We start from the raw sequence: 27,832 nt of genomic DNA, 5'->3' as shown, positions 1-27,832 counted from the left end.
CAACCGCCGTCCTAGTTGTCGTCAAATACTGAAAGTTGCTTAAACTAAAATCAATGCTTTTGCTGATTTTGGCTTAAACAGCAGTTCTCAGATGAGCTGCATACCCAAATTGACCAGGATCCACTTGTGTGGCAGACCTAGTGACTGATCCGCTGGCTGATGTAAGTGTTATGCTCACACAACAAGCATCACGACAAGAATCATTCTGAACATAATGTGTTCATGTTGAAGTTATCCCGTCTCTAAACACTGGTGAGAAATGTATCTGGTTGTGTAACCTCCATTGGTTTCTAGCTTATGATTATATACCAACAAACAAACTTGCGATCCATAATGTTTTGCATTACGTTATTCAAAGACATGATGCTTTTAATGCAATTCAATGGACATGGATACAAGTTGAGTGGATTTCATGGAGCAGACGCAGACGCTTTTACTTTTAGTTTAAAGTAAAGGTTTAGCTCAGTGAGTGTGATTTCAGGCATTTTCAGGTGAAAATAATGTTTTATTGGAATTCAATGACTACGCTTTCAACACGAAACTTGGCGGAAGTGGTCAAGAAGTAAAACTTAAAATATGAATTACAGTGTTACTACTAAGCTGGTTTACAAATGAGATGCCACCGCAGCTTGTTTACTTCAGGCTTCGACGCTCATGTGTCCATAGAGCCCACCAATAGCTGAAGTCATGGCAGTTGGCCTGACGTTATCTGTTCAGTAATTTATCGATATCATATCGTGATATGAAACTAGATATGGTCTTAAATATGGTAATATTGTAATATGGCATAAGTGTTGTCTTTGTCTGGTTTTAAAGGCGGCATGACAGTAAAGTGATGTAATGTTCTAAACTTACCAGACTGTTTTAGCTCTTCTATTATTTGCCTTTACCCACTTACTCAAAAATATTCCTAGAACTAAAGATTATTTATCCAAAGTCTCATTTTGTAAATATTTTGTGAAAGTACCAACTGTCAAACCTTTCAATATTGAGTTTTTTGGTGAAAAATATTGTGATATTAGATTTTCTCCACGTTGCCTGGGCCTGCATGTTGTTAATAAGGGAAAAAGACCTGTTTTACCCGTTCATCTTGAGATAGGCAAAGACACAACATAGCTGTTTCTCTTCTTGTCCTTTTTTTCCCCTTCGCTTTTTCCTTTCCTTTGCCAGTGGGCATGTGCCAAGAGGAGAACAGCAGCATACATGTTGGACTGAGAGGTCATCGGTTCAAGTCCCTGGCCGAGTGACAAACATCAGAAAACTGAGGTTGCACTGGGAAGGTCACGAGTGTGAACATATGTAACTGTGAAGTATCAGATTATCCTTGGATCAATGAAGGTTACAGTAACAAAAACTGTGGATCACAGACAGACTTGAAGCAGTTGAGGATATGAGGATTTGTTTCCATCTAATCCAGATGAACAGCTGACAGTAAGAATTTAGTTTATAATGTCATGTGAGTGATGGAGAGGCAGCTGGTCGGGTTGCTTACTTCCATATCTGAAGCCACTTGTCAAATCTAATACCACACGTTGTCAAAAGTATCAATTTGGTTGCGGAGTAATGAAAAAGCGGGTCCGTTTCTATTTTAGCAGCTCTCTTGACAGATTGAGAGGTGTTTAACGTCTCGTTTTGACTTGTCAGGGTGGGGGTTGGGGGGGGGCTTCACAACTTCATCTCCTCATCTTTCTTTTTCACACACACACACACACACACACACACACACAACACGCATACACTGACAGCAGGGCTCTGCTTCTGAAAGACAGGGCCAGGCGGGAGACATTGCACATACACAGAAACACACAGTCACGTACGCAGACGAAAATGGTAAAAGAAACATCATTCATCCTTAATTCAAGAGGGAGAGCAGAAAGTAAGATGAGGGAGGGAGCCAGATAAAGTTTGACAGAAAAAAAAAGGATGTAAGCAAGAGAGCGAGACTGACAGGATGAGTGAAAGCCATTTAACTCATTAGGGAAAGGGAGGATCTCAAGTTATATTTAACTTGAAATTTGCCGTAACTAGTGGGGACCTTTTTCCTTAAAAGCTTGCAGACCTCCAGAGGGGTTGGAGGAGTCATCCTCCAAAATCTAGAATTAGTCGCATGCTGTGTCTCTCACTTCAGTCTCATGAAAACAAGCTAAAATACCTGACAGTCAGGATGCAGGATAAAGACACGCATCCGAATCCCCATTCTCTTTTTCATGACTGTAAATGAGCTGGAATTGATTTCTATAAGAGTCGTCTTCTTTGACTGAAAAGTACACTGTGATACGTCGTCCCGTATGTGGTTGAAAGTGTTTAATTTACCTCTCTTTACGCTGTCCAACTCCATGTTTTCCCAGCAGGTGGGTGCTGAGGTGTTTCTTCATCACAAAGGCCCATCTACAAAACACACACACAGAACATGGGTTAAGGTACGTAGTGAGTATACAAGAGAGTTTGTTCGGCATGGGTTCATTGCAACTGCGAAGTCTATTTCAAGAATCAAATAAATGCATCACTTCAGTACATATGTTCCTGAGAAATTCTTCCAAAGATTATAAGAGAAGGATGGGACACAATACTAGAAGATGTGAAGCCTCTGCAAACATTTGTTCTGAAATGAATTAAGTTTAAGTTAGACTCAAGCTGGATGTAAGCTCTTTTTTTGTCACAAGTTCCAACCTTGAGCTGTAAAACAAAGAAGACGTGTTTTCTTCCCGTAAAGGTGCGTGTTCACTTTAAGAATACGAGGCACCGTCTGGTGCTGGTCCTCCTGTTTTCTCCCACGGCTAGACACTTCCGAAAACAGTCGCATGAGAACCCATCCTTCTCTTACATCCCCAGACTTTACCCAGGAAACGACATCTGACATTGCGTTTTTGAATATAATCGGTCATAAACAGGTTTTTGGGTGGAGAAGCTATTGTTCTGCTAATAGATGACAGACCAGCAAAGAGACCGACGTGAATGAATATGAAAACTTTGCACCGCAGGAGAGGAGCATGAAGCTCGAGAAACGTTTGTTTGACGAGCACCTTTTCGGTCAGACAGCGAAGTGAGAATCCAGTTCCACATGTTGTGCGTCAATGTGTCAAACAAGTATGCGGACCTACACACGTGCAAGGACTCGCATGCACACGGATCTACAGCAAATGCAGTTGCACGCATACGCAGTCAAAAGAAATGCCAGGGCACCGCGGCTCGACAGTGACCGCAATGTCCGGACTTTGTCGAGGGCCCCGAGTTTACCGCGTCTCCCAAACAGCATATGAAAACATAATGAACGGATGACAGGACTAACTACTCTGACATCCAAGCTGCTTCAGCAGAGTTTTCATCCCCTGGCCTTTTCATTTAGCACCCATCACTTCCCATTATCGTGCATCTGAGAGACAATGACCACATCTGAGAGCTGAGGATGGAGCTACATGAAAGAGGCCGAGGGAGTTGAACCGACAGTCATGTGGTTGGCACTGTCACAGGCACACACTCGAGTCCCCCCCCCCCCCCCATCTGTCGCTCCTCCCATTTCTTCTTTTCTGGAGGTTTTCACTTTTGTTTCTTCCAAGTAGATCATTATTCTCTTTTCTCTCCGGCAAGCCCCGCCTGCGCCTTTCTGAAGCTTCCTCTTTCATAAAGCCAAAGCATAATTATTTCACTATTTATGTCGCTATGTCAGCTATTGCCCTTCTCTACCCCCTCCTCCTCCTCATCTAACGTCTGGACGCACACACACACACACACACACACACACACACACACACACACACGGCTGTGTCCTCCATCCCATCATGGCCCCAGAGTCCCGTCCGTCATCGGGGCCCCTGAGGCCGACGCTAACTAACACCACCATATAAATATTCAAACATGCTCCACTGTTTTTGCCTCACTATCGTCACTCTGCATTTTCTCGATCCTCTCCAACTCAATCCATCCACCCGTCCAGAGCGGTGCCTCGGAGTTAAACTGGGAGCGAGTGCATGACTAAATCTTGTACACTCCAATCAGGCAGAATGGCGAGATCAAAATGCAGAGCTTCTCTGGCCCACTGGAAGGAAGCGCCTCTGACTGACGGCGTCATCTATAAATAAACAAACGGCATAATTAAGATATTTCTGAGGGGGTGGAGGGGGCAAACTAATTAATCAATATATCTGAGGGAGAAGCACGGCTGCGGAGCACTTCACGCGTGCTTGTTTAAGTCGTCGTGTTTAGACGCAGGGAAAAAAAAAAAAAGAGAGCTTGCAAACATTTCTGTTAATTATGTATTACAGCTGTCCTTCATAAACCTAATTACAGAGTGCTGAAAGGCAACAGGGGCAATTTGCATATGCGCATGAAAGACAAGACATATGCAAAATATGATTTTAATTAGCATTCTTTGATAGCAAGGGGTACAAATCAAACTGGCATGTTGTGAGATTCTCATCTCGCCCATTTTGTACTGGATTATTCTCAGAGTGCAAGATGGGTAATGCCCTGTGGAGGCACCTGGCACAGGCTGCACACACACACACACACACACACACACACACAAATGGGTGTTAATATTCAGAGGTGCACAATAACAACACAAAGTGAAAATGCACACAAAGAGTGGCGACGCTACATTTACAATTAGCTATTCGCCATATAATTATCTAACACACCCAAAGTACTACTTCTGATTAAATGCAGCATGCGCACACGCACACGCACACACACACACACACACTGATTCAGACCAATGACTCACAAAAACAGACATGCGCAGGTACCCTACCTCTCATGCGTACACACACACACACACTTAACACAGAGAAAGATCCCGTATCTAAATGTTAAAGGGGCAGATCCATTTGTTTAAGGCAGTGTGTAATCAGCCCCCTGCCCTTGGTGTGTGTGCATCCTCTGCCATCCAGGTCAAGGCCTCAGCTTGTCGTCCCGCTGCCTTGGGCTGCATCATCAGCCCGAACCATCAGCCTTGATGGTTATTGTAACAAAGGGATACTTTAACATGCCATTCATCCATATCAATTCTCTTCCCCCCCATGAATTGAACTAATAAGGCTGTGCCTCTGCCCTCCAGGGAGGCTCATAATATCCATTGCAGATATGGAAAAAAAAAAAAAGAAAAAGGAAAAAGAAAGACAGAGACTCTGGTGTTTCACGTTCGACTTTCCCTTCAGACTAATCGGCGCGCCACAGCTCGTTAGGTCCGTGACGTGCCGGAGCTTTACCGATAAGCAGGGGAGACACGGCTCAATTACCCACAGTTACAATCTTTCTCTCTCTCTTCCCTCCCCGCCGCCCGATGATGAAGAGATAACATGTCAATATTTGATACAAACAACTTCATTTGCCTAATGGTGTTCCTGGATAGGCCCATCTACAGGTCCGGAAGGGATGGCAGATCTAAGAAAGGGCCTGGAGCAACGCTCGGCTTAGACGCGCCGCAGCCCACCGCCCCTCCGATCACGCACACCCATTCCCGAGAGCCGTGCACAAGGCATGCTGGGATAAGAGCCGGGTCAGACGTGACATACTTTGCCAACTTTTGCTTGAGTTACTTTCAGCTGGGGGGTTTTATTTCCGGGGTCTGACATTTTCACTCATATAGTTGCCTTAAAAAAGTCCCACCAGATGAGTTTTAAACTGACCCAGCCTGGGTAACTATAGCTCAGACGCCATATTGGGTTCATTTAGCCCCGCACAGGTAGCGAACCATTCAACAGAAGGGTTCTTTTATTCCAGCAACCCAACACTTGTATAGAACAATGGGTCAAAACACCCCATTGGTACTCTGTGAAGTTAATTCAATATCTGTTCTATATCGACCCAGATTTGGGTTTTTTTTAACCCGACGTCAGGTACAAGAATGGCATGGCTGCAACATTATAACTTTTGTCAGCCAAGCCAATGTAAACCTGTGGGGTGGAAAACACAACTTCTGGTTCAATATCAAACAAGGCACTACTGTCAATGGCTGTTATAAACTAAATATTAGGACAGATAACACATTTGTATGTATGCGACTGTTCATTTTGAGTCTGCCTTTTCATTAATAAGCGTGTGAGGCGTTATATATTGTGTTCTTCATCTTCACGCTGGGGAAATGGAGAGAATTACCGAAACCAAAACTTATTTTCTCAAAGACAAAGAACTACCAGAAGACTAAACCAGCAAGGTGGACAACGGTAGCGCGAATAACAAAACAAAAAAATGAAACAGCTGTGCGAGTTGTGCTAACTATGGCTGTAGAATATAAAAGTAAGTGAAGAGTTGGCACAATTTCTTATCGTTTTCCCTTTGAAAACGACTGAACATCCAGTTTTGCCTGCTGTGTGCCGCCGCAACGTGACCGCGACATAGGAAAAGCTATGAGCTGAAAAATGAAGCTGAAATCGAACAAACTGCTGTATTGCGATTGGTTAAAAGGTAACTGAAAAACCATTAGCAGAGAGCTACCAGATGTAGGAACCGCTCAACCCTCACCGGGCGAAGCCACCGAAACCCGGCGAGGAAGAGCGATTCCATGTGGGAAAGATGGGAAGGGAGGGGAGGGGGGGCTCTGAAGTTATGGGACTGTGCTTCAGCTCTTTTTTAAGGAGAGGTGCGCACACACACACACACACACACTCACACACACTCTCTTCAGTGGTCCGCTGGGCCCCAAAGAAATGAGCGCGTGCGGGCTCATCCAGCCTCCTGTGCCAGTCCTAATGATGGCCTCCACCTGCTGCTTTAATGTCACAGCTGGATCGCCCTCCATCCCTCACTGACTCTGACTGCCATCAGCAGCAGGTAGCTCCCCTCCGCACACTCCTTCCTCCATCTCCTCCGCCATCTCGGCTTCCTTCATCTCCCGTCACTTCCATCTTCTGTTTCTCATACCACTCATCTCAATGTGCCCTCCACCCATCCATCTCTTGTGCTGCACTTCTTTTCCTGCTCCCTTCCCCTACATTGCTTTACCATGCCTCCCTTCCAGCTCCTCTCCCCCATTTGTGTCCATCCCTTCTGTCCCCCCCCCCCCCCCCCCCAAATTTCTTCCCCTTTCTGTCTATTCATCATCTTCACCACCTTTTAATTGAACCCAACTTCCACGCAGGGTAAGTGAAGCAGCACCAGGATTTATGGGAAAGGCGGTCTTAATTTAGAAAAATGTACACGAAGAGTGTCACTGGTGTGACAGTCAGTCCCGCATTCTCATAAAAAAGGCGTCACAACTAATTTGACAATGATCCATTGACGGAAGAAATGCTACACAAGCATTAGCTCGGTCATTGTCTAAGGATATTGCTCCCGCAAAACTGTACTTACAGTTGAAGTGGGAGACCCCCTCGCATAGAAAACAACTTTTCTCAACGTCACAACTAATTTACTCTTCTGAGTAAACATAATGTGTTTCTTCCTTGTTTATTTCCTCATAAACCTCTTCCTGGAGAAGCGGAAAAACCTGGAGGTGAGTTGACAAGTCTAATCTGAGGAGCTTTGACAGGCAGGTGAACTGACAGAAGAACAGAAACCAACACTTGGCTGACAGCAGCCCCGGAGAGCCGAGACAGCTGCCGACGTGTCAGGGAGACGGATAAACAGACAGGAACAAGAAGTCGAAAGATAAGACATTTATTGACAGACAGAGCGACTGCTTTCCTGACAGACAGACAGACAGACAGACGGGGAGGCATCAAGAATAAGGGCTGAGGAGGCAGGCTTTCTGCTGAGTTTACAAGGCTGACTTTAATGGATGTTCTACAAGCGGGCCTGTAGCAGCGGATGGGGCGAACTGAACGCGGTGTCAAATTTGCAGATGTGGAGATAGATGGTGACGGAAGGATGGAGAAAGAAAAGCCACAGGAGAGAAAGAAGGTGAAATGAAGGAATATGAAAAAAAATCATGATGGAGCATCCGGATAAGCTGGAGAGAACGGGAAGCAGGGAGGAGTGAGGAGCGGCGGCAAATGCAGTTTGCGGTGCCGTCGCTTTGTTTGAGGGAAGCGGGAGGCGACTTTGCATCAATATTGCTCGGGCTTCTGAGAGATCCGCTTATGGAAACATCCCATAATGTAACAGATATTGGACAGCAAAATAAATAAATAAAACATCTGAATTGATTTTGTTTTTTCATGCCCGTGCCAGAGCAAAGCACGCACTTGATCTATTCTAAGATGATCTTGATAAAAAAATAAAAAAATAAAAAAGGGAAGCAAAGCGTTTGTCTGACGACTGATCAACGTCAAGCCTCTCAATGAAACAGACACCTCTCACTTATGATGCTTGTGTGTGTGTGTGTGTGTGTGTGTGTGTGTGTGTGTGTGTGTGTGTCCTCTAGTCTTAGAGGAGGTACATAAAAAGCTCACTTTGCCTCTCCAAAGGGGCTTTTGGATCATCTGCTGAGGCAGGTGATGGGGCTTGACGGATTGATTGAGGCGAAGTTCTCATCGACAGTGGCAGCGCCCCATAGAGTTCCCAGCTCCAGTGCACACTGTTCCATTAAAGGATCATTTAGAGGGAGAGCAAGTTCCACCTGCACTTACGCAGAGCACACCCTAATGTGAGATGAAACAAGACATTTTCAAGCTACGGGGGAAGGGAGGGAGGAGGAGAAGAAGAAGAAGAAAAATAATAATAATAATCATGAAAAATAAAAACGCAGTCCCTTCCCAACAGCGCATTTCCATCTTCCAGAGAGCGGCGATTGATGAAGTAATCTATTATTGATATCATCATCGTTATGCGCTCATGGCAGTTCCAGTGTTGCGGAGCCCCCCCCCTCCCCCACCCCCCAGCTCTGAGCGTCATAGCACTGTTTGCATATTATGCTACTCAGCATCATTATATTTTCTAATTAACTGCTTTAATTTGGGATTTGAATCCTACGCGAGGGGAGAAACTTGAAAACGCTGAACAAGAGAGAATAATACTGGATTTGGTGTCGAGATGAAAGGAGAGGTGTAAAAACAACGAGGTACAGACAGTTACACAATTGACTATCGCGCTTTTCTAAAACAGACTTGTATTAGTTGCCACATTGTGTGGGATCAGCACAAATATGATTCACCTTTATGGATACACACAAAAAGAGAAAACACTATCCAGTGTGAAGACCGAACATGTCCCGAGAAACATTTGAAATGAAATACATATAACATCCCAAAACACCGGCCCCGCTATGAGGAGGTGAAAGAGTCTCATTTTAGAACAAAACGAATCAAAACTGCTGGTTGTTAAAGGGCGTTAGCTTCACTTGCTAATGCATCTCCCTCTCTCCTTTCCTTCCCTTCCTCTCTGCAGTGCAGTTAAAGATATGAAAAATATATGTGCCCCCCCCCCCCCTCTCTCCTTTCCACCGCGCCGTGTTAAATCATTAAAGAGAAGTCCTGCTCATTATCTCTCTAAACAAAACTTCTCTTAAACCAAATAAATCACCGTTGCGCGGCGCAGCTAACAGCCGTGAAGGGATAAATTACAAAGCGCCTCACTGGCAGCGCTGGTATTTTAAAAAGCTTGCTGCACAATTTCTATGATGTGCAGTAATTTGTAATGCAGGTTTCCTTATGTTTAGAAGGTCTCCTCAGGTGTGTGTGTGTGTGTGTGTGTGTGTGTGTGTGTGTGTGTGTGTGTGTATGCTGGGAGAAGAGGTGAAGGGTGGGGAGTGAAGAATAAAAAAAAAAAGAGCCTACTTGTGCTCTTTGTACTTCCAATAGTATTAACCTCATTGTGGCACTAAATCTATCACTAAGCAAAAGTGTTTTACATTCCTGGAAATATTTTTATAAAGTTGATAATATTACTAATTGACATTTGAAAGCCTGTATTGAAACGGTTTGGAGTGGAGGTCAGAACTTGAAATGCCCCAGGAGGTTGCATTTTGTGTTTATAACAAACAGCATCAAATATAACCATTTATGGTTTAAAAACATCAGATTCTGCCTGAATAGTATTGTTGGCGGGTTGAACACTTTTGAAACAGCTCAGCACACCATCACAGGATGCAGCTGAAGGACATATTGATGTAATCCATTGAGCCGGCTCCTTAAGGCAAGAGCAAAGTGTTTACTTCCATTTTTAAGATTGTACGCATTGATGCTCCTGACGCTGTTGCGTTGGCTCCTTCCTCGCCGCCATGCGATGACTTCTATGAAGGTGTAGCGAGAGTAAAGACGGACCATCTGTGGTCCGCGAGGTTGCTGCGTTGCATCAGAGGTAGACAACACTGCTGATGTCGGCATTATATTTTTAATCAGCCAGTCAAACTGATGTATCGGTGTGACTGTAACCAGTTGTTTTTTTCCAGCTGACCGTGGCATCATTATAACAGGAAAAACACACCAGCAGGGCCTCATTTCCTGTTAAAGAGTCTAATTGAGGAGAAAGCCACCAGCCTGCGCTCTTCACCTCCGTCCCCACCTCTGCACCCTCTGTGCTCCTTCAGGGACCAGGAGCTGCGATGAGCCCCCCCCAACCCGTCCCCCCCGACCTCTCTCTGGCCCCCAGTGGGCAGATTAAACAGCGGATAACAGGGCTGCACTTGGGTCCGTTTACAACAGCAAGCCTCCCCTGCGCCTCCTGGGGATATAAACCAACAGTATCCCTGAGACACCCCCCCCCCCCCTCCAAGAAATAAATAAAAAAAGAATGAAAAGAAAAAATGCAAACATGATTTATTCAGTCTGTTTACTGTACACTGTATCTGCCTGTCCTCTGAGAACAAATTAAATGTATGAAGAGGGTGAAGAAAGGGAAGAAGAAGAAGGAGAGAGCGGAGAAAAGAAAGGAAGAGAGAGCGATCAAAATAAATAATTAAATCCCGGAAATAAAAATAAAATACATGAAAGTCTGGAGGCGTGGAGTGTGTTTAATTTGCACAGGAGATTTATAATAACAAGTTTGTTCAAGGCACGCACGACACTGTGTTAGCGAAGATGCATTGCAGTATCTATTCTAAATGGTAACTTAGAAAATCAAACATATGTCCGAAAACCCAAAACTATGGCTCTTCAAAATGAGGTGGAAAATGTAGGTTTTAGTAAATCAAAGAGCGCCGGGTCACCGTGCTCAGACCTGAGCGACCGGCAGATGTTTAAACCGAGGAGCGAGAGGTGGAGCGGGTGAAAATTGAAAAGAAACAAACAAGGAAGACAGCCTCTAATTTCGTTGCTGTCTCGCACATTAAAAAAAAGAAAGAACTGAGGCAACATGACAAGCGAGAGTTGTATTTCTCTCACTATAGTTTTGCTAAAGCCGATAATCCATAAAACATAAGACCTCCATAGTGACGTTTTCCCTCAGCCAGCTGAGTGAAGGGCGTAGCTGGGATGTCAGGCCCGTCTGTCGGCCAGCTACCACTCTCATTATCCCCGCGCCTCGCAGAAGGGCAGCTAAGGGCACACAAAATAAAGAGCTCCGCTCCTGATCTAATATTCAGCGATCCTATCAAAGAATGACTTATTAGGCTCAAAGACCCAGAACTGTTGGCGGGGAGGAAAGATTGCACAAAGTGGAAGTTCGCGCTCTCTGGGTACGGGAAGTTGAACCGCAAATGTGACATCTGACATCTTGACATTATCGGAAAAGTACTTTCTCTCGCCCGGGAGTAAGTTTCAGAGTATTTCCTCAGCGAGGTGTCAGCTGTCTCAGGTCTAATAGAACAATGGACTTCCTGGAGATTGAGTGAGAGTACGGCTAAAGAATTCATACAATGCACCATTCAAGTGTTATTATAGATGCTGTTGCCTCCTACTCGGAGCTATCGCACTTCTACACCTCTCAGAAAAGTATGCGCGCGCACGCACACGCGCGCGCACGCGCACGCACACGCGCGCGCACGCACACGCACACGCACACGCGCGCGCACGCACACGCACACGCACACGCACACACACACACACACACGCACACACACACACACACACACACACACACACACACACACACACACACACACACACACACACACACACACACACACACACACACACACACACACACACACACACAAAGGATGTCTTTGTTTGGCTATTGCTGCCGTTGTCTTGACACCCACCATCTGCCGCCCCGGCAACAGAGAAGAGTGAAGAGAAGACTTTCTCTCTGGAAACTCGCCCTCCACCCCGCAACCCCCCCCGACAAAAAACACCCTGCAAGGTTTCGCTCAAGCGAGCGCCGGCCTCCCTCCCACCGCTGACGCTCTCTGATGCGCCACAGGTTGAATCACTGCTCAATAAACATGCCAGCTTCTACCTTTTTCTAATGCCGTGTTCAAGCCATTGCTGAAACGTATAAAGCGGTAAACAAACACAAACGATTTACAGCGCGAGCCACACAAACATTTCCTCTTTTTTTTCTTCTTTTTTTTCCCAAGAGCAAAGAAAGCCTTGAGAAAACTCCAAGATCTCATTCAGCCATTTAATAAAGCCTCGTCTCATTGAAGTGTGTGTGTGTGTGTGTGTGTGTGTGTGTGTGTGTGTGTGTGTGTGTGTGTGTGTGTGTGTGTGTGTGGGGGGGGGGGGGGGGTAAATTGCAAAGGTCCTCCTCAGTCACATCCTACAGACGAGAGATGTATCACAGAGAGCGAGCACTCAAAAGTAAATGAATAAATAAATAAATAAGTAAATAAAGTGTGCTATGCAGATGAGGGTGACGGCGCCTCCATCTCGGGCCTATTCTGCGACGCGCTGGCCATTCATCACCTGCACGTGCAAAGCGCCGGCTCCGGTCCTTAGCATATTCGCATATTCTAATGAAGGCTTGCATGCAAATGAGGACGACCTTTTCCTTTTGGCTTTTTCCTTTTTTCTTTTCTTTCTTTACAACTTTACATTAACAGGAGGGGAGTGGAGAGTAGCGGCTGTAATGGCCATTAGAGCGGCAGGCTGAGTACGTGACGTTGTGATCTAAACTCAGGGACGCCGTAATTAGGCTAATCTATTACCAGACGGCGGCTGTCAGAGATCTTTATGGTAAAGGACGGACTTGTCAGCGACTTTATTTAATCAAAGGGGATCGGGATTTTTGTCAAGGGATGGTCAGTTGGACCCACGGGGAAAATGGCTACATGGGATCGGACGTGGATAACGGATCCAACACAGGCACCCACGGGACCGGGGCGCTGGCCCTGGGCTTTTGAGGTGCTACATGTTGCTCAACCTCACGTTTGCCGAGGGTGTGTCCAGTCTTGTGTCACACCAATGGACTGACACTGGCTTGAACCTGAATATCAAATATTGTCCAATAAAGCTTGATGTAATACAGCTTTTTAAAATTAAATTCATGATTGATTGAAGAATGTAACGATAGAAACATGTTACCGCAGCAGGAGCAGTTATTATAAAAATTATAAATGTGCTGTTTTTCACACTCTTTTCCCTTTTACACATATTTCCAGAAGCATTTATAATAAACATCAGCTGAAAGTAACTGTAAAATATGTTAATCTAAGGCCCTTCGGTGTCACTGTAAGATTTATTATCCCTTATCTGTTACACTTAAGTTATATCTGTCCGTCTTTGCATCCGACTCCCCTCCGCTGGCCTCTCTTTCTGTCAACAGTGACCAGCGGAGGGGAGGGGAGGGGAGGGGGGGGGGGGGGCATCACCAGCCTCCCCTCTCCTGTCCACCAGGCAGGGTCCTGCGCTGTCGGCGGGGAGGCGGGAGAAAGTTATGCCTCCTTACTGTGACTTTGAACTTTCTCCGATGAGGCATAAATATTGAAATATTGAAATGAAAGATGCGGCGGGCGCAGAGGGGATGGGAGAGAAGGGGGAGGGGGGGGGGAGGGAGGAGAGGATAGACGGATTGGGGGGGTTGAAGAGACAGGAGGCCCACTGAGAGAAGAGACAAGGCCCTCACCCCTCTGCCAGGCTGCATTCTAGCAGGCCGACAGTTATGGATAGGAAACATTACTGCTGCTGGTAATTAAAGCAAAAACTAATACTGTCTCTTGGATGAGGGGGTTTCACAGTGAGCATCCATTTGTCACTGCTGCACATTCGCCAAGGCCAGATTAAATCACACACATATTTAGTCCTGCTGTGCACAGAGGATATCTATCCATCCATCTATCCATGTATCTATATATCAATCCATCCATATGCATCCATGTATTCATCCATCTAGCCATCAACATGTCCATCCACCCATTCATCAGTCATTCTAACTCTATTTATTAACAATAGTTTCTTCCTAAAAAAAGGTAAACGGCAAAGACTGAATACCAACTGTGAGCTGGTATCAGTGTTCAGCTGCTACTAAAGACTCCTCAGTGAGGCAGTAAGTGAGTGACTGAGTGACTGACTGTGGAGTGGCAGTGAAAAGGCCACTGGCTAGGGGGCGGGGGCGGGAGGGATGAGGATGGGGGGGGGGGGGAGGATGAGGGGGATGCCATGTCACCAGACGGAGGGGATCGGTGACACTGAGCGTGTCACAGGGTGACGGCTGCACTCTGCTAGGACCAGCGGCCCCCCCAGCGCTGTCAGAGGAACTAGCCGCTCCAGATACTGACACTAGCAGCCACACTGACAGGCCAAACATGACTCGTCTCCGCTCTCGCCACATACGAGGCCTGACGGCACACAGAGACACCAAGAGAAGGACGGATGGAGGGATTAGAATGGGGGGGGGGGCATATACATACAAAGTGAATCTGTGTCTGTGCTGAACTGGACAAACAGATCACGCCACTGTGTGGTGGAAGATTGGGTGAGGAGTTGATCGGAACGGATTGTAGCTGCTCTCTGAGCGGATTGGTTGAAATGATGTCAGCCTGCTTTAGAGACCAGTTGATAGTTTCCCCCTCTTTCACAAGGAGTGGAACAAGTTAAGAACTTGTCTTTTCATCGTTCAGTGATTGAAAGGAAGTGCTCAGGGTTGAGCAAAACCACTTTATACGAAACAGGAAGTAAACAAAAACATTTTAAAGAATCTCTCTTCCTGTTTGAAAGGAAGACGGAAGATGAATATATGAGGAAAGGCAGAAACAAGCGAGGTGTGGTCAGAAATATATTTGGATTGTAGAATCCATACCAAGTTACAATGGAAACACTTAAATAGCAGCCATGATGAGAGCTAGACAACTAAATATAAGGAAGCATTGCTTCTTTCTCTCGTAGCCTTCTTAGCGGGCTTCACAGAGGAATAGGATATATTGCTCTATTTTAAGCGCATCCCACCCAATAAAATCATGTAGGTTACACCTGATGTTACGTGAACAGCTTAGGTTGGGTTTGGGTTTAGTCAGACTCTCCTAGCACAGCTGTACTATCCTTACTTCTGATGATATCACATCTAAGTTGACCTCATGAGGTGCTGAGGAGTTGTTAGGGAGGAAAAACACTTTTAGACAGTTTGGATCCAGCGACAGACACAGCATGGGGGGAAGGTGGGGGGAGAGGAAGGATGACAATGATAGGATATAGATGGAAATATGGTGATTTGAGGAAAACAACAAAAAAAAAAAAACATGGAGGGGGAGGGTGGTAATGCCAAAAGGGGAGAGGGCAGAAAACAGACAGGAGAGAGAAACAGGGAGAATATGTAGAGGACTCGGAGAGGGAGAAGGGAGCGCCGCGGCGAGACTGATCGCTGTTGATCTTCACGATAAGCGCTCCCGACAACTTGTGACCAAAGTGGCGCTTCGACACTAATCGGCCGTGAAGGCTGACCTGCAGCGAGGCAGCGAAGTTCAGTTCGCATAGGGCCGGCGCTGCAGCTCAGACGAGATGGACCCGGACAGGAGACATCCAGGCATCAAAACTCCCTGAGAAATTGCGACATGGCTTCAGTGCACTGTGAGAAGAACATAAGAGGAGGAGGAGGAAGGGAGAAAAAAAAGAGAGAAAAAAAGCAAGCAGTGATACTCGGTGCTTTTGGCAGTCGAGGCAGACTTATCTGGCTTCAGATGAAAAGAGAAGGACAGAGGCAAAGGAGAGTGGAGTGAGGGAGTCAATGAATGTGCGTTGGGGAGGGGAGGAGGGTGGAAAAATATGAGCGGGGTAAAAAAAAATAAAAAATCTATTTTATTGACAATTATCTGTGAGCTGGACTGAGCTGAATTGGAGACTAACCTTGAACTGTGTGTGTGTGTGTGTGTGTTCAACCTCTGCAAGACATAAAGGGAGCGTGTGCAAACTCTACCAACAGGTCTGAATACTCTCATGAGCAAACAGGTCAAAGGTATATAAATAAAAGAAACAAGTAAACTGTGCTACATGCACACTGCCTTGCACCGTGCACATCTTTCTGTAGTATTCTACTGGGCCACCTTCTGCTGGAACCAGTAAAAACCAGTAAAAAAAAAAAAAAACAGTAGTAAAGTAGAGAGTATTATGTTTAAATGTTTTCCATCATCTAGCAAATCTGATGGCCACATGAGAGCACTTTGTGTCCGACGCTGACCCTCCGTATAATAAGGAAATAAGCACCATAAGAAACTCAGCCTCCGTAAATGGATCATTAAAGAAAAATGCATTTCACATTGATGTCCGTCACTGCAAACCCACCACGCTGACCGGACACGAAGACAACATCAGAAGCAAGACACTGAATTAACACAGCTGTTCTAACTGTTTTAGTCCAAGTAACTTAGACCCGCCCCGCTGTCCGTCAATAAACTCCATTCCATACTTCCTGTCACATGCCGGCCTTTAAACAAAACAGACGTTCAGACATATTATACATTCTTAGATAAATATTTTTACTTTCACTCAGAGCCGGCTTGTCCTCTGTTGCCAAGGCGCCGCCGCCGTGACAGTAATGGGGAGGAAACATGAAGCTATATTTTAATAAGTAGGGAACACGCTGTTTATTCAGTCGTTAATGACTACTGTCTCCCACTTAAGGCGCCACATGCAAAACAAAACAAAAAATGTGTCCATTGTGTAAAATGACATGGGATCTAATCATATCTGGCACCATAAATCATCTGTGGCTGTTGTCCCTTCAGGACAATTTACGGCAAGTAAACATGAGCTAGGTGAGGAGCGGGGGTGGCGGAGATAGTATGTGCAAGACGGAGTGCATCCACATGCGTGTGTCAATATTTCATACCGGCAGTGTGCGTGTTTCCACAGAGAACGTTTGATAAGAAACAGTAGTTTTATCTTTTATCAAATGTTCCACAACGGTTGAGGCAAAAGCGTTTTTTTTTTGGATTGATTGATGAACTGATCACCAACAACAAGGAAACACAGAGCCGGAGTTACCCTCGACTAAAGAGCTTAGACGAACCCAAGCATGAGTCTGATAATATGCCAATAGGTTCAATAATGGCAGCCAAGTTCAACCTAACCACCAGCGCACGAGGGAGGTTGTCAGTCCGAGTATTCGTCACACACACACACACACACACACACACACACACACACACACACACACACACACACACACACACACACACACACACACACACACACACACACACACACACACACACACACACACACACACACACACACACACGTTTAGTTTAGTTAAATTGGAAACAGAAGAAGGGATTCTAGAAATATTCCCTTATCGATCTGTTGTGGGAAGATGCTATCTCTTTACATGAGGAGCAGACCACTGGAGCCAGCCAGCACACGCACACACACACACACACACACACACACACATAAAATCATGTACAGACACACCTAAATAGTATTACTATGAACATATGACATGATGACTGTATGCTATCAACTACAAAAATAACACAAACGTGCACGATGCATTTGTGAATTCACAAATTAAACTCTCACAAAAAAAACAACCCACACACACACGGTATAAATGTCCTCCAAAATAAAGCTTACCAAGTACAAATACAGCGGTCTCGAGACACAAATACCACTCAGCGCAATTACAAACCGGCCCAAACACTGTTTACTTATTTATTGATGAAGGTAATTGCTCGTTAAAATTGCACATGAATTCTTTTTGCAAAAACTGCATAAACATTTCATGTTCCGTCTAAAGAAGGAAAGTTTGGGGGGGAAATGGAAAGGCAAAAAAAGAAAAAGAAAATCACACTCCTCTCTTCACTTAACACATGTACACATCTAGAATCCTTCACCACAACAAATTGTTTGTATTTATTCTGCAACGCTGAAAAATTAGTTATTTTAGAAAAGACTGGGAGAGTCTGTTTTTAATTTTTTTTTGTCTGGGGGACAAGCAGCACAGCGCACGCTATTAACTCCAGCTTTGCCATTCCTGTACTTACAGTATACCGCAAATAGGACCATCACTTCTCATTACCTGCTGTTTCCAGCAGAGCTTCGCTCTATCATTGCCACGGCATGCTAATGCAAAGCAGGCTACTGTCATGTAAATTAAACGGTTTGTTTTGTTTGCCTTCCCTCCTTCGGCTGATTGTCAGAGCGACTTGCCGGGAGCAGCAGGTGTGTTTGTTTGTTTGTTTGTGTAGGAGTGCACCGGTGTGCCGGGTTTGCTGTTTGTGTGCCGCCGCGGCTTCTGCTGCTTTGCAAAGCAACAAGTGTGTGTGTGTGTGTGTGTGTGTGTGTGTGTGTGTTTTATCGGAATCTGAAACACAGAAATGACACACCACACACAAACCTTACAGTCAACCAGATGTGCTCCTGACCCTGGGCTCAGCCACTGAAATGCAAAGTCGGATGCGCACTTGGCGCTCCCCCCCTCCGCCACAGGTACAACCAACTGTCACAAACAATGGGGGGGGAAATATGCATACCGTGGGCTAGGGTTTGCTACAACATGCTCTCAATGTAAATCATATTTTCGCAGGTTTCCAAGAGACAAGCCAGTCCGCCACCCAGCCAGTCACCCAGCCTGCACGGCGCTCTGCCGCATCTGCAACGCTACCGCCGCTGGGTAACTGGCGGTGCGTCTTAAAAAAAAAAAACAAGCAACCCTGTGTATTTGTAGACACGGTGAAATATCAGAGAGAAATAAAAAGCCTTCATGATTCCTCATTACGAGACAGATGACAATGACTCCCGTCTCTAATTAGTCAGAAGGATTTGTTTTTTGTTTTTCGAGCGTCGACTGACACGCGTTAACGAGACGAACGATTCTTCAACATCTGCGAGGAGTGTCGTAGGAAGCTGCGGCTTCCCTTGCAAAACAGAGCAGCTTTGAAACTCTTTCTGCTTCGTGTCAAGAGCAGAATGTTAACTGGAGAGATTCATTCACAGGAGTCACTTTAAAGCGTGGAGAGCATTTCTCATTTCGTTTGGTCATGTGAGAGCGCAGCAGTCGTACCGCGGCCTTTTGTGAGAGGCAGGTTTCCCACAAACCAACTTGGACTAAAACTGTGATTCAACCGTGACAAACATCATATACATAAGGACAAATGGGTAAACTGGGAGTTCTAGTCCCAGTAACAGAAATCCATCCACGGCGTCATTTGCTTAAGAAAATGACTGCACGGCTTTATATTGAAAATATGAAATGTATAATGAAACGTAGCTGAACTGATGGCCAAAGGCTAAAAAAGCCTGTTTTTTTTGTTACTATAAACTTCGAGCAAAATGTCACTGAACATCAAATCATTATCTCCATAAGTGTTCAAGTTTGTCTTGATGTTAATCTCTCATTCTAAATTCATAATATGAGGCGCTTTTCATTTAATTATGTACAGTTTTATTTCAAAAGTAACTTTTTTTCATTCAAAAGCCCGTTTCACCGCTCCCTCGCTTTTCAGCCAATCATGTGCTCGACCCCTTCCAGCAGGTTCTTTGACTGCTACCAGATTTAGCCAGTTAGCTCCTGCTAGCTATAGCAACAATGAGCTTGTTAGCTAGTTGTTGAGCTTGGTGACTGGCATGAAGATGAGGGGGCGATGACGTTATGACATAAAAAGAGTCATTGGGAAATTAAAACAGACCGTTTAAAAAACGGAATTTTGAAATAGAAATGTTTGGAATGAACTACAGCAAAACAACGATTCATAGGAAACATTTAACCACACACATTAAGTCAGGCACATCTACCAAACACGTGAATGCGGGGTTAAGAGTATTCCCATTTACACAAGTCATTTAATCCAAATACTGGAGCTGCTGAAGAGCACTCACAGGTTTTAAGCCTCCTCTAAACAGCTTGATGAGAGTGGCTGAAAACAATCAAAAGACTCAAGTGTTTAGAGAAAATCCATGGAAAAACTGTCTTCCAATTCTACTTCAAGTAATGGCAACTCATGGTCACACACACACACGCACGCACACACACACACACACACACACACACACACACACACACACACACACAGACACACACACACACACAAGCAGCCTGTGCCAGCTATGTCCACCAACAACAGGCCTTCTCTGTCAGGGAGCGTTACTCGTCATACCTTATCCCAGTGTTTAGCCTTCTCCCTCCCCACAACAAAACAACAGAGAGCTATAGCAACGTCAACGTGATCCCGTGACAAATCCGAAGCAACGCAAACGTGGCAGAACTTAAAGTAAATTAGCCCTGCGTGATGAGTCGACCACGTCCGTCACTGCGAATCGCTGGGCTCTCCTCTAAAGCAAAGCAGATGCCATCAGAGCCGGCACAGAGAAAGGGACACTTCATACCGACACGATAACACAACAGAGAGCTTTTTATATGTGTTCCAGCTCGTGGGTTTTTTTTCTTTTTTTGGATGAGCGATCCAAATTGTTGTCTCGTGAATTACATACTGACAGCAGCCGTGAGACTGAAATGGCCTTTCCACATGTAATGTCATGTAATGTAACCAGAACTCTGAACCCTTTTGATTTTGTTTGTTAAAAAGAAGTGTGTACTCAAAACTTGAGGACACAAATACCTCGTATACACCAGGTCACATATACAGTAGGTGTCCTATGCGGGACCCAGACCTAAAACTGACCTTTGAATAGCTGAACAGAATTAGTACATTTGGAGTGTTTCTATTTTAAACGGCGCAGCTTTTCTAGCCTTTACGGCACTGGTTTGGCAACCCAGGAAACTCACAGTCCAACTGCATGTGTTGTAAATCATCTCACATGAGTCCGATAAGCACAGCATCTCCAGTCTGTGGGTGCAAAGCATGCACGCACGCACGCACGCACGCACGGCGGGGAGAGACGATGGACGGAGATATACACGAGTCAGAAAAAAAGTAATTTCACATTTCATGCTCTAAAAAGAGAAAAGTAGACGGAGAAAACAGAGCTTTTAATCAAAAATGGACGGACTCCTGCATGTCCATTCCTCCCACAGGCAGTTCAAAACCAGAACGTCTCACATGTTCCCAGACGTGGCGATTATTAAAAGCGAGACAAAGTACAAATGTGTTGAGCAAACGATCCAAGCCGCAACGTCAAGATATGTGGCACTGAGTTATAATGCAAGTTGGACATGACATGATGTTAATCTTCACTGGACATCTTTGAATTTGTATTGAACACCCTTAGTATATATTATAATAAAGATGTATCACACTGATGGTACTTTTAGCCGTGATCTGAAAAAAACAGGGAAAAAAAACTCAATTCTGAATGTATAATACAATTTTTATTGATGCTGCCGATTGTTTGACTTATGATGACAACTGACTAAGGTCATAGCTTACCCACCCTTCACTGTGTTTATTGAATGAAACTCGGTGTGTGAGCACATTTCAATATTCAACTGTACGGAAGGCCTACATCCATTAGAACACGACTAAAAAACTCGCAGTAAATTCTTGTCAAAGAAGATAAAACTTCTCCGATGGTCGTGTCTAAAGACGGGGGAAAAATGAATAAACATTTGGGAATCGTGACTGCAGACGAATTCAAGATGCAAAGCAGAGAATTGATTTCTCCGTGAGAACGGGGGGAAATAGAGAGGATCGGTTTGAAAGAAAAGAAAAAGAAAGTGATAAGTAACGTGTCATGTCAATCAGGTTAGCAGGAATTCATTTCAAAATAAAAGTCCTTGAAAGCGGAGAGCCTGGTTCTCACGGCACCTTGAAAGTTTCTTCTTGGGGGGGAAGTCAGTTAAGGGCGGCACTGCAGATCTCCACCCAAGTCAGGCAAAGAAATAGAAAACGAATAAATAAATAAGATGTCTTGTCGAGAAGGCTGCTACTAATAACTATGTCACTTCAGCAGCAGGGCTAATGGTAAAATAACAACAAGACGGGGATTCAAGTTGCTAACAAAATAGGAGGGCGAGGAAAAAAATGTGAAGAAAGGAGGAAAAGTAAGAGGGAAGATTTCCAAACCTGTGTGTGTGTGAGAGTGAGAGAGAGAGTTGGTTTTAGCCTAGTAACTCATTCACAGGGCTACTGGTTCCTGCTGGCATTAACCAGAGCCCGGGTCTGGGGGGGCGGTAACTGGGAGCGTTTGATCTGGAAGTTTCCACTGACCCTTCTGTCGCTCTGCCCGATTATGCTAACGCCGGGCTGGGTCTCCCTCACCGTGGGCCGGGCCTTAATGACTCTCAGGATAGACAGAGCAGCCAAAAAACGACTCTCTTTGGTGGGCACGCTGTTGAATTAAAGACTTACAGGAACGGTATGCCAGCCTCTCTGAGCTGCTGCAGTCAGGAAACCACGTCACCGAATAAACAACAGCGGGAACTCAACTCGAGGTGGGTTATCTGATACAAACAGGCAAATGAATATGTAAAAACAATGGCTTCCATGGCTCAATGCAAACATATGTTTATTAGTTTGCAAAGCATGGGAGTTGGCAGACTGAGCGCTTTGATAAAACAGGAAGTTTGAGGTATTGGTGGCGCTCGATAGGTCGGTAACCATAGACGGCGTGCGTGGGCAGGTGTGAGTGTAGCCGAGTAGCTCGGTCAAGGATGTCCGATCTCTACCGGCGTGGAGATAGGTGGAAAACAAAGTAAGGTGGGAGTGTGTACAATCATCCTTCTTCTCACACACACACACACACGCTGATGAATACACACCAGCCCACACTCCGAAAACTACTCACACACACACACACACACACACACGCTGATGAATACACACCAGCCCACACTCCGAAAACTACTCACACACACACACAGCAATACTCTTTGCCCTCCTCTTCCTCCCTCCTCCATCTCTCTTATTCTAATCTCAAGCTAATCTTTTCTCATTCTTACCTCCCCAAACCGACTCATATTTCACCGCCCGTATCTTTACATTTTCTATTATCCTCCACTGAAAAATGTGACCAGTGGAGGCACTGTTTTGAAATAAAATATGAATCATCTTAGATAAAGATACGGTGTGGTTATTATTTATTTATTTTTATTTTTATTCCCAGTTAGCCATCGCTGGCCTGCGTTTGCTGTGCTCACCCTCCTTCAGTCTCTATGTGAAATAAGTTATTTCCCCCTCTCTCCCCCCTCTCTCCCCCCTCTCTCCCCCCTAACTCGCTGACATTTCTGTCAGCGGTGCAACTAATTTTTCTACATTTTTCCTGCAAAAACAAGGTTTCTTATATAAAAAAAAAAAAGACGAAGCAGGGTCTGCTGACCAGCTAGTGGTGTCTGATCAGATTGGGACACCCAGAATGTAATACAGTACTCACACACACACTCACACACACTCTCACACACTCACACACAGCTCTTGTATCTACAACTCTGCCAGATATATATAATAGAGAGAGAAATAGGAAATATGAAGCCTTCAGCCACAGCGCAGCAGCGTTACATATGAGGGGAGATCCCATCGGTCCGGCTCTGTATTTAGTATTTCTCGTGAGTAATCTCTTGTCATTTTATCACAAGAAATGAAATAATGGGGCAATCCTCTAATGAAAAATGAGGCCGTTGCTGCGGCACAGGAGACACCGAGAGACAAAGAGGAGAGAAAAAGGGTTCGGAATTCAAGGCTTTCAAGGATAACAAACGCCTCTATACTATACGGAGAAAAACAACAAGATGCATATCCTTAATTGGGTTAGATTGAATGTGAAACTGGCATAAGTGATGGCAGCAGAAAATTAGCTGTTTTTAGATCAGGAATAAAAGAAAATCCATGAGAGGGGCCGATCAGATGCCGTTATAACGGATATATGACAGACATATATGACAGACATATATGACAGACATATGACAGACATATGACAGACATATAACGGGGACGAAAAGAAGCCGCGGTTGGAGAAAATATAGGAGAAACCAAACGAGTGGGCAGAAACACCACATGAAAATTAGAAACAACATATATTGAAAGGCATAAATAAATAAAATTATAAATAAATCAGAAACCTACAGCGACTTTAAACTCCTCTGCAAACATGCACAAACAGTTGAATACCCAACATATCAGCACCTTTAAAAGCCAATCACTTCCAGGTTTCATTTAGATTAAGTTATTTATCTGTTTGCAGAGCGGAGATAGAAAGAGGTTGTTTCCTCTCGATCAGACACACACACACACACACCGAGTCTATTACACTCTTTCATCTTCTTCAATTGTGAGTGTGTGTGTGTGTGTGTGCCCACGCTCGTCTTCATGCGTGCAGCTGCTATTAAAAGTGTGTGTGACAGACAGTCTCCTTCCATGCATCTGTGTTTAATTAAAGGCAGAGTTTCGGCATCCCGAGCCACTGCCACACGCACACACACAAATAGAGCGACTGAGCGAGCGAGGGAGGGAGGGAGGCCGACCCTAATGTGCATAATTAACTTAACCCCCATCACTTGACTTTAAAAGGGCTGTTTTGGAGGACTGAGCCAGGCAAATGGAGGCTGGGAGAGTGGTCCTTTATGTCTAAAATATTCATTACTGCATTTCAGAGCATTTTCGAGCATCCTCTGATTTTTGTTTTCTCGGTCGGGAGGACAGATTGTTGCTAAGCACCTCCGAGACGACAGGAGAGGGAAAGTGGGAAATGGGACGAGTCACCATTTCAAATAGCACACACACACACACACACACACACACACACACACACACACACACACACACACACACACACACACACACACACACACACACACACACACACACACACACACACACACACACACACACACACACACACACACACACACACACACACACACACACACACACACACACACACACACACACACACACACACAAGCCTGCGAGTATCTCGTGCGGTTACACTCTTCTGTTTCTGACTTTTGTAACGAGAGTCGTTGCATGTGAGACACGGTGTAAACCGGCAAAGGGAGGCTGTCATGACTCCAGCCGAAGAGGAGTTGAGAGGAGAAAGGAGGACGGGAACAGGACTGACTGGCCAAGAAAATCTCTCGCCCTCCGGCCCGCTCCTTTTCCTCCTCCTCCTACTGTTATTCCTCCTCCTCCTCATCCTGCTGTGCCAGTACTGACTGCTACCAGCCACACACTTCACCTCCCATCAGGGTCAGGGCGCCAGCGAAAAGGTCAGCTCGCCGACAGCTGATTGGCCGGGATGGCTCCGGTCGGCGGCCGGTAGCCAATGGGCATCCTGACGCACCTGATGTGACACACACCGCTCCGAGCGTCCTCTCTGCACAACAGGCCAGAGAGGACGGGCAGAGTGAAAACAACAAAACATGCAAAACGGGGCCAACAAAGAGAAACAAGAACAGACTGTCCAGTCCTGCAGCAATGTATGAACCGAAAAAGAAAATAAAGAAGTTTATTAATTGGCTTTTTAAAATTCTAAGCTTGAAAATATCTGCAACAAAATATTGGAAATCAGCATCAATAAAAAGGTAAAGCCCCAGAGAGGACTGAATTAGACCACACAGCTGCAGCTGCTGGACCGACTCCCGAGGTCACCTGCAGGCCAACAGCATCAATTGTTGCTAATGAAGTATCAAACTGACTACGCATGGAATGCAGCACTGCGGATATAAATACTGAACTGGGCTGAAACTGTCCACTCCTCGCACAGCGAAGAAAACCGATCGGGTGAGCCGACTCTGATCCCTGGATTCTGGGGAGGCAACCCGCGGTAGCCCTCAACTCAGCATCAGGAAAAGCATGACAAGTCAATCGAGGAAATTAGAATGGATGTATTCATATTTCCGTGTATTAAGCAGTGGGAAATGCATATTCATGATGGGCCGGTTGCTAATTATCCAGTATTAAGAGAGCGTGTGTGTGTGTGTGTGTGTGTGCGCATGTGGTTATTTAATGGGTAATTAGCTGAGATAAGAAACTAATAAGCACTGTACCTCAAACGCTGGCTCCTATTACAGTGAGTCTACAAATGTATCTGTGAAAGAAAAGAAAAACTCATGTGGATGGGAAAAAACAAGATGCCGGAGTAAGTCAAAGCCCCCCCACACACACACACACACACACACACACACACACACACACACACACACACACACACACACACACACACACACACACACACACACACACACACACACACACACACACACACACACACACACACACACACACACACACACACACACACTGAGCAGGGCTATAAAAAGTGCAAAGGGCCAAACTGCAGGGCTGTCTGTGTGTGTGTGAGCATGAGTGTGTGTGTGCCTGGCGGCAGAGCTGTTCATGTGGCTCACATTGGAACAGATCAAAGGAGACGCATCATTTTTGGGCATGTGTGCACCAGCTACCCCCCCCCCCCCCTTCCATAATAGAACACAATAAGGACCAGCAGATCCGTCGTCAGCAGCTGATGTGGACGGACAAGAGCAGGAAATGGATTTGGAAACCTCCTCCAGCGCTCTGTCACATTTCCTTGCACTCTGTTGCTGACAAACAAGACGCATCACCGTTCTGTTTGACCGCCCCCTTCGCAGTCTTTCTCCTTTCTCCCTCTCCCACAAGTATTTGACTCGTGCAGGAAATGTGGGTGGAGTTAGCCGCTGTTTCTTGTTGTTGTTGTTGTTGTTGCTGTGCCCTTGAGCACACAGTGCCAACCTGAACAAGTTAATGTCCGACTGAGTAAATGCCATGACTTCTTCGGGAGTGCTGGGCAGGCTGCCGGGTAGGTCTATGTGTGTGTGTGTGTGTGTGTGTGTGTGTGTGTGTGTGTGTAAGCTGGGCATGAACTGTGTCAGTCATATATAGACTTTATTTTCCACAATTCACTAAATTCCTTGGGACAACAAAAAAAAAATCTAATAAATGATGTTAGAAGTAAGAATAGATCATTATTTTGTTGCAGCCCTTTTTCTTTTATCTACCAGTGTTGGTGATATGAGAGCAGCGCAGTGAACTCCTCCCACCACCACTCTGCCACTGTAAGGCAGTGCTAGTATTTGCCCGGCTCACTTCTAATACACATCAGCATCAGGAGTGTGTTTTCACTATGCTGTCGCAAGCCAGAGAAAATATTTGCTTCCCTCAATGCTCCCCCACCTTCTCTGAAAAGCCCTCTGCCATCATCAGCCACCCCCCCCCACCCCAACTCCAACATTCTCCAGACACACACACACACACACACGCCAACATCCCCCCCCCCCCCTTTGATATATAAATGGCGAGTGGATTTGCTTAGCAAATTGTTGTGCCGCCTAAAAACGACAAGACTTGTGTGGTAAAGACACATGTAAATCGTCGGCAGGCAGAAAATGATTCTCCGTGATAGCCGGCCATTAGGCGTGGAGGGGTGTTATTGGAAGGGAAACCCGACACGGCCGCACAGACACACTCTCCCCAACCGATGAGGTAGACGGTCCGCCAAGGATTCCCACATGTAGACGCTCAAACACACACGGACAGACGTGAGCTTTAACACTCCACAAATGGTGTGTTTTGCCTCTCATTTTTCCTCTGGATGGTGAAACATCATGACATTGTGGAGCCAGCCCCATTAAGGTAGGGCTTTAAAGCAAACATTAGAGTGTCATCACACCACCTCAGACCTCCCCCTCTCCGTGGATATCAAAGCCAGAGGAGCTGTCAAAAGCCTATATTAATCAATTTCAAACTGAACAGAAAATTGTTTCCTACTCTCCGCTC

General features: G+C 45.4%; 1 protein-coding gene across 2 annotated transcripts in view; it reads right to left on the bottom strand.

Annotated features, from left to right (window-relative positions):
- Positions 1–27,832, bottom strand: part of znf407 (zinc finger protein 407) — a 133,515-nt gene that overhangs the window by 70,893 nt on the left and 34,790 nt on the right. For both annotated transcript variants that reach the window (XR_012949542.1, XM_076081474.1), the window contains exon 5: positions 2,314–2,388. Coding sequence is in view for 1 of the 2 variants with exons in the window: in XM_076081474.1 (XP_075937589.1) it covers positions 2,314–2,388 (75 nt within the window). In the remaining variant the exon portion in view is untranslated. The remainder of the gene's footprint in view (positions 1–2,313; positions 2,389–27,832) is intronic.

The sequence above is a fragment of the Anarhichas minor genome, unplaced genomic scaffold, assembly GCF_050575085.1.
Source record: "Anarhichas minor isolate MPS153535 unplaced genomic scaffold, ASM5057508v1 ptg000080l, whole genome shotgun sequence".
NCBI lineage: Eukaryota > Metazoa > Chordata > Actinopteri > Perciformes > Anarhichadidae > Anarhichas > Anarhichas minor.
The sequence above is the reverse complement of the archived record's forward strand: the minus strand, read 5'-3'. Positions and strand labels throughout refer to the sequence as shown.